The sequence below is a fragment of the Epinephelus moara genome, chromosome 7, assembly GCF_006386435.1.
Source record: "Epinephelus moara isolate mb chromosome 7, YSFRI_EMoa_1.0, whole genome shotgun sequence".
Lineage (NCBI taxonomy): Eukaryota > Metazoa > Chordata > Actinopteri > Perciformes > Serranidae > Epinephelus > Epinephelus moara.
This window is the reverse complement of record NC_065512.1, coordinates 4,179,509-4,187,503: the sequence shown is the minus strand read 5'-3', so window position 1 is coordinate 4,187,503 and position 7,995 is coordinate 4,179,509. Positions and strand designations below refer to the sequence as shown.

The 7,995-nt window shown below is 39.2% G+C and overlaps 1 protein-coding gene across 1 annotated transcript; it reads right to left on the bottom strand.

Annotated features, from left to right (window-relative positions):
• Positions 1-1,468: 1,468 nt before the first annotated feature.
• On the bottom strand, positions 1,469-7,026 carry fundc1 (FUN14 domain containing 1). Its single transcript, XM_050048448.1, has 5 exons — positions 6,940-7,026; positions 6,326-6,479; positions 4,058-4,133; positions 3,810-3,938; positions 1,469-2,283 (listed from the first exon to the last, which is right to left on the bottom strand). Exons 1-5 carry the CDS (start codon positions 6,956-6,958, stop codon positions 2,206-2,208), a joined length of 456 nt encoding a protein of 151 aa, XP_049904405.1. The 5' UTR covers positions 6,959-7,026; the 3' UTR covers positions 1,469-2,205.
• Positions 7,027-7,995: the final 969 nt, after the last annotated feature.

Below are 7,995 nucleotides of genomic sequence, written 5' to 3'. Positions count from 1 at the left end.
TAATATTCTGATTCGTTGCCTGTGATGGGAAATTTCAGGGACAGGGATATATCATAAATCTACTGATTATTCTTGCTGAATTTTATATTTAAAAACCAAAAGCCCCTCTTAACTGTGCTTTAGAAAGGTTTGGAAAATTACATAAATACTATTGGATCATGTACCAATATAAAAGGCCATAAAACCTGTCATGGTATTTATTAACTGTATCATATGTAACTGAATGTGATCTAAGCTGTTATAAAGGAAGTGCTCTCTTGGAGTAATCTTTGGACTTTGGACTGGATTAAAAAAGAGACACTTGTTTTCCATCTATGAGCTGTGTGCTAATGGTATGTGGGCCCTGATTATTAAATAGTCTGTACTGTTACATATACTTTTATTTTTTCCTTTTTATTATTTATTCAAAGTAAACCCAATGGCTTATTTTTGCACTATGGTTATTGTTATTGTCAAAATGAGAGATATGTACAATTTGTTATATAAAATTTATGGGAAAAACTTAAATCCTGGCACAAATTTAACATTGTCTCAAAACCACATAGAAAAAAAACGTTTTTGATGTATTTTCACCAAATCTGTGACCAGCAGTGAAATGTAACTAAGTACCCTACCTGAATGCTGTTGAGCAGCTGTTGAGTATTTCTTTATACTTCTACTCAACTACATTTTAGAGACAAATATTCTTTTTACTCCACTACATTTATTTGACAAATTAGTTACTACTTACTTTGCAGATTTATATTAATAGAAAATATAAACCAACAAATAAATTGTTAAATATCATGAATATTATTGTAGTTGAAGCTACTCAAGCGTTAAAGTCACTAAAATCACCACCACCTTTATCAGCTACATTAAAGCAACGTACACGTTCACATTCATCACACAACAAAAATCTACCAACATCTAGACTTAAAGCTAAAAGAGAGAATATACTTTCACTGTTTAAATTCATCTCGTCACCCTGTTGATTTACGTTATTTCAGTTCTGCACACAATTTGACCAATATTTAATTAAAGTAGCTATCAAGATTGAATAAATAGGCCTACACGAAGAAAGAAAATTGTTCACTCATGATCTAATACCTTGCAATAATTTCCTCAATGTTTGATTTTATTTTTCTCTAATCATTCACTGGAGGCATTTTTTCAGCCCACGACACACGTGGCTACCTCTGCTTTTCAAAGTAAGAAAACAAGGTCTTTACAGTAGATACAAGTAAATACTAAATATGCGGGAAATGAGGGGCCCACTTTTGAAAATGTCGTCCCCTTGTCTGTATTTTCTAACGGCTGGCCTGATTTTGTGCACAGGAATCTGTAAGTGAAAGTAAAACCAAGCTCAGATCATAAACACGCAACATGTTACGACACTAAAGACATAAAAGACTCTAGGTCAAGGGTAAAAGACACACTTGTACCTTTGTACATAAACTGTCATAAAACAAATGACAAACAGTTTAACTCATGTTGTAATTTTTACTTAGTCATCAAACTTACATTGAAGACAAACCACAGCTTTAAGTACTTAACACATCAATTTATGGCTGCACAAAACACATTTAAAAAAAGAGACAAGGGGGAGGCTGACAGAGCCCATCCAACATGTGGCACCTCTCAGAGAGGCATAACAATCTTAAATCTATCAGCACTTTAACCCTCAAGATGATTGATTACTGACGCCTGGAACTGAAAAATACAACACTGGCATTGGAGGAATCCCACGGACACCACCTGCCACGTGAAGGTGAATTAAATCTAACGCACTTAGCTGCACCATGCTCGGCTCAACTGTGCACAACAAGGCAGCGACAACAATGCATCATCTTTCTCTGTGGTACAATGACAGTTTGGTAAAAATAAATAAATACAAACATTCTCATGGCCTTTACGCTGTTTTTTAAATTAATTTAGCGTGATATGTATCAGTATTATTTGGCCTGGAGAGCGGAGTTGTTTTTAAGAGGGTCATTCTGGTCTATCCAGGAAGTCCCATATAACATCGACAGTACTCGTCACATGTGCAGTATTAAAGTAGACAAAAGGATGTGCAGCTTATGTAGAAACACACAGCTACAAACTAATCTGAAACAGGCTGCTCGCTGCCAAAACACTTTAAAACCCTCCAGCAATGATTTATAATGTTTCCTACAGTTTTTCCTCGATATCAGAGGAATACAGACTCTTCTCATTTGGCGGGGCCTAAGATGCCAGGCCGAGCAGGAATCCTCCGATGAAACCACTCGTGACGACGATGTTTTTCTTCACAAACTCTGTGGACTGAAGGAGACAGAAAATATGGTTCAGTGTGTAAAGTCACAATTATTTACAGACTGATATTAATTCATACTTAATACTGAATCCAAATGTCAAGTTATTAAGCTTTTTCTGATTCTACAACGAAATGCAATATTATCAAAAACTTGTAACGAAGTGTTGTTGCAGTTAGCTGCTTCCTTGGCTGCATCTGAGGCTGGAAACAAAGCACATATAACTAAAACCCAGTATACGCTGTGCAATTATGGGTTGTCTCGAAAGATGATCATCATGACAGAAAAATGGTGATATCTTTGGTCATGGCTCTAAAACGATCGTCCTATGTCGCACAGCAAGAGATGTTCAAGGATGGCCATTGTCACGGTCACGACTGATCAAAGACAGCCTGGGATAAAAGTCTGACAGTATCAGAAATTTGGGATGACCATCTCACTGTGTGACTGCTGTTACCACCTATAGAAATGCAGCATGAAATGACGTACTTATCAGCACTAAACTCAAACAAACAGACAGATAGCAGCAAAACGCACTAAAAGAAATGTGTGGGATTCCAGCAAAGATGAAAACCTTGTGGAGTCGTGGCAGCAGAAGCCTTGCCTGTGTGATGTGTCCTCCAGCTCTGACCATGATCTTGTAAAGAAGGACAAAGCGTGGAAGGAAATAGCGGCTGCTGAGCAACATCGCAGGTAGCAAACACACACACATCGCAGTATATAGTGCCCACAACACTTTAAGTTATTGTTTAATGTGAGCCTCTATGTTGTGCTTCACAGTTGGAGAAGTAATAACCTGTGCAGCATCCTGGAGCACTCATTATGGGAAGCTATTGTGCGTCGGAGCCTGTGATTCAGTAGGCGCTGTCATCGTACAGTCTGTAGACATGAGACTGTTGTCGTACCCAAATTTATTGGATCCATGTTGCACAGTGTAGCTGCTCTAAACTTATAAGGCTGCTAAAATCTCACAGTCTGTAGGAGGTTTAACTTACTGCAAATGATCCTGTCCTTTACAGAGATATTACAGTCTAATTAGCTGCGCTGATTAAGTTATAAAGTTGTTTTTAGCAATATTTTAATCAACAGTGACGATTTAGATACTGACAGGACACGTGGGGGAAAGAGAGAGAGTATGATAGACAATGAAGGTCTCAAACTCAAAGCAGGAATGTTGCAGTTGTAGCTGGCTGGACAAACCCTAAAGCCTCAGTCAGACATGATAGCCCTTTCCAAAACCGGACCCTACCCACTCCCACTCCGTCTTTGTAGTCACCTTCACAGCTGAATGAAGCACCCAACATCAAGGTGTAGCAAGAGTGTAACTGGTCCCAGCCTGGTTAGGTCTGCAGCTTAAGTTACCATGGTGATCTAACCAGGTTAAAAGAGAGCCATCTTCGCAGAACACAAAACTCTGGCTTTAAACTCAACATAACTCGCTAACCCACTAATCTAGCTTTCTGATACACACCTCAGGACTTCCCAGGTTTCTCATTTTCAAGTGTGACAGATGGATATCTTAAAAAAAAAACATACCTTCTCGAAAAATGTGTTTAGCTCTGGGCCGGCTTTATTGGTGCCCTTCTTTAACTGCTTCTTGGCCTTGTTGACATCCTTCTCTACTCTCTTCCAGTCCACCTGGATGTAGCCGCTATTGTTAGCGATCTGGAGAAAGAGTCAGGCAGATCAAACACACATGAGAGGCAGATTCACAAAAACAAACAAACATTTATTTCTTATTTCTTATTACTCAAATGTGTAAACGCCCAGTGATGAAAGAATACCTGCAACAGAAGAAGACCTCCTCCTACAGATGTCGCAGCCACTTTACCAACCTTCTGGAAGAGATAACCTGCACACCTGAAATTAAATCCAGACAGAGCATGATGGTTAATCTGACAAAAAAAAGTAGGGTTGGGCAATAACAAACTTTTTTAATTTTATATGATAATACTTTTTAATACATATAGACCAATAATAACAAACGTATTGTCGTTATCTTGTTTTCAGCCTTGTCATAACTTTCAGGGTGTGTCTGTTGCTGCTGTGTGGCACTTTCTTGTCACAAATTGTGCATCTTCCTGTATTTCTATCTAAAGACTGAAAAGCAGCACCGAGCAGCTGTTGTGATGTCACACAGGTCTCCACAGTCACGTGACCAGGGCTGGCTAAATGTCAGGGCTGCTTTGGTACAAACATTAAGCACAGGAGTGATGCAGCCACCCATGTTTTTTATTTATACAATTATATTCTTGATATTCTTTTAAAGGAATCGATACCAGATGAGTAGCTTGTGAGTATTAAATTATCAATCCGTTAACCTGTTGTTAACCTGTTTTTGGCACTGCATACATTTTGGATTTGCACCTTACTTGCACAGTTGTACCATATTGTTATCTTAAATTTTCATATGTACACTTTTCCTACTTTGTATTGCAACTGCTGCTCAGCAGTCTCCCTCAGGATAAATAGAGTTTTATCTTGCCTTAAAATGAACGCTGTAAGGTTTGCACGACAATGAACATTTAAATTATGACTAAAACACTGTTTAGTATGATACCCTGATACCCCAACTGCACAATTATACAATCTAAAAAGGTAGAAAGCATGGAATTTATTTTTATAACTAGCTTGTCTGAGCTTGTGAATGATTCAGATGCCACCTCATAGCTACACCTGTGTTCAATACGATACACGAGCAAGTTTAGGTGCAAAATCTGTCAAGACTGACAAGCTGAGCTCATCTGCAGGTCCAGCGAGCAGTCGAGCCTTTTAAACAGAAAAGTGGCAGTAAGAACGAACAAGAGAGAAACGAAAAGGAGGAAAAAGCAGCAAAGCTCCCTAAATTACATTCATTTGACTTTTTTTTATAAACAGCTGGTGTGTGCATGTATGCTTTATAACTGGTAGGTAACATGCACTAGGGCCCGTCACAGCAGCGTGCATTGGGGCCGTGGTAACTACCTTACGCCACTGCAGTACACACTCATGCTGCAGCAGCAGAATGCCTGGTAGAATATACAGTACACTGTCGGGAGCCCTCTCCATTGAGACAGTAATAATATAGTAATAACTTCATTTGTAAAGCACTTTTCGGGCTGAACGGGATACTAATAAAACAGAAGCATATACATATGCCTACACCAACATATCCACTTACACACATATCTGTATGCATGCAGACATGTAATCATGGCTGCACACATACACACACACTCCCACACACACAATAAGTCTATCAACTGTCAGAAAAGGCTGCTCTGTAAAAGTATGTTTTGAGATTAGATTTAAAGATGTGATCAGAGTCAGCTGGTCTGATGCTCAGAGAGAGGCTGTTCCAAAGCTGAGGAGTAGGAACTGAAAAGGCTCCACTATCCTTCGTCTTTAGCCTGGACTCTGGACCAATTAGAAAACCCAGACCAGCAGACCTGAGGGGCCTGTCTGGACGGTACGGTGTGAGAAACTCAGTTATATACTCCGGTGCCAGATCATCGAGAGCCCTTTGTGTTATTTAAAACACTTTAAAATGGATTCTGAAAGAGACTGGGAGCCAACGCAGGGAGGCCAAGATAGGTGTGATGTGTGAGGATCATTAGCTGCTGAATTTTGGAGCTGATGTTTGGCGTGATTGTTTCGGCAGGTGAACGAGGCGTTACAGTGATCAAGGTGGGACGTTATAAGAGCATGTATGATTTCCTCTGTGTTACTGAAGGACAGAAGTGACCTACATTTGGAGATATTCCTCAGCTGGTAAAAACAGGACTGGACTATATTCTCTACATGTTGCTCCAGGGTCAGAATTATTGTCCAGAGTCACACCCAGACCTGAATTTATGTTCAGAGAGAGGGGGGTGAATTTGTTTGTAGGAATAGAAAGGGACAACATGAGATGAAGGTGAATCAGACATTAATCCAAGGCTCCAGGTGCCATGTGTTATACATCTGATTTAGCAACTACTTCTGAGCCAATCAAAATGTTTCTAACAGACAGTTGCAGAGTTACCGAGGAGCACCTGAAGGCAGCACAAAGCATGACGAAGGAGAATATTTACCATCCACTCACTCCTCCTATGGCTAGCTGAGTGGCCACCGAGTATTTCTCTGCTACAGGGCCCGAGTTCTTCCCAAAGAGCCGGTTCCACCATCGCTGCCGTTTGGCATATTCTGTCAGATCCACGACCTTGTCGTAAATCTCCTCTTCCAGCTCTAAATGGACAAATAAAGCACACATTAGCAACATAGTCATGATGCTATGAAGCACGTTTAAAAGCGGCACTGCCACATTAAATGAATCTATTGTTATAAACTTAACATTTTAAACACTATACAGCCACAACTCAGTAATAAACAGCTCGTGTTTAAGTCCCAGGGGTTTGAAGACGACAGCTGCAGCTAGCATTAGCTCCTCTGTTAGCTCCATCCACAACTTAGTAAAGTTCTGAGGCCTGAACAAGAAGTTAGCATCACACAACTAAAGCTAAGCGACAGTTGGAAAGTTCGCTGTAAACGCTGCTCTCTGGACATGTCGGGAGGGAGGACGGAGGTTTACAGATTCAGAAATGTAAGATAAAACTGTCAAGACATGTCTCCTGTTTGTTTCATGCTGAGAATAGCTGTAGTCCCGCTTCACACAGAGATGTAATTAGTTTATAGGCTCGCTGCTTACCCTTGTCGCGGTTCGCCATTTTGGAGTGCTGCTCTGTCCTCAGCTGCCTTCACGTCCGGCGTCATTTGCATAAATTTGACGGTCTCACTAAAAGAGACACCGAGATACAGACCATAATAATCCTCAACATAATCACTATAATTATAATAATAACAATGATGATGTGAACAGAGAGAATAGTCATTATGATTTTATGTCTGTAAATACTGCTGTTTATACTGTTCTAAGCAACTTGTTAAATTAATAACTCCATACTCGACTTGTTTATCCTGGCTGTCCTTGCTTTTATGTTTATTTTATTTTATTTAGAAAGGAACGGTGCACATTAATTAACATGATCACTTAAGTCACATAATGTGCCAGATTAATTTTGCCATACAGGCTCATTTTCATCTGCAGTCACTGACAGGTTGATGGTATATTTGTATTTAAGAAAAAGACATTAGCATAACATATAAAAGCACATAAGCACAGATAAAAATGGACTGATGACATGTCCACAGAAGGGCATATAAGCACAGAGCAGCATAGACAAGCATAGACAAAAGCACATCACAAGGCACATAAGCAAAACAATAAAACAATGTCAGGTAACACTTTGAAGGTATCTACATAAGAGTGACATGACACTGTCATAACTATGACATGACACTGTCATAACTATGACATGACACTGTCATGAACTTATATTATTTTTTGTACATGTCATAAACGTGTATGACTGCTGTCATTAAGTGTCATTCCGTTTTTGTAATGACAATTTGACATTGTTTGTGTTGTCTTGATTATGACAACTTGACATTAATCAAAGTGACATTGCCAGAAGATGTCTTTGTCATGACAACTTGACATTAACAAGAAATACATATTTTTTGTGTTTATGACAAGTTGACATAATGATTATTATAAGACAAACACATCTTCTGGTCATGTCATCCTGGTTAATGTCAACTTGTCATTATAAGGACATCCCAAACAAATTTAATATCAAGTTGTCATGACAAAGACAACTTCTGGTAATGTCACTTTAATTAATGTCAAGTTGTCATAATCAAG

Coding starts and splice junctions, on each gene's coding strand:
- fundc1 (XM_050048448.1), bottom strand. Junction 4,134..6,325: donor ATAGGAGGAGTGAGTGGATG/GTAAATATTCTC, acceptor ATTTAATTTCAG/GTGTGCAGGTTATCTCTTCC. Junction 3,939..4,057: donor GAGGTCTTCTTCTGTTGCAG/GTATTCTTTCAT, acceptor CTCTTTCTCCAG/ATCGCTAACAATAGCGGCTA.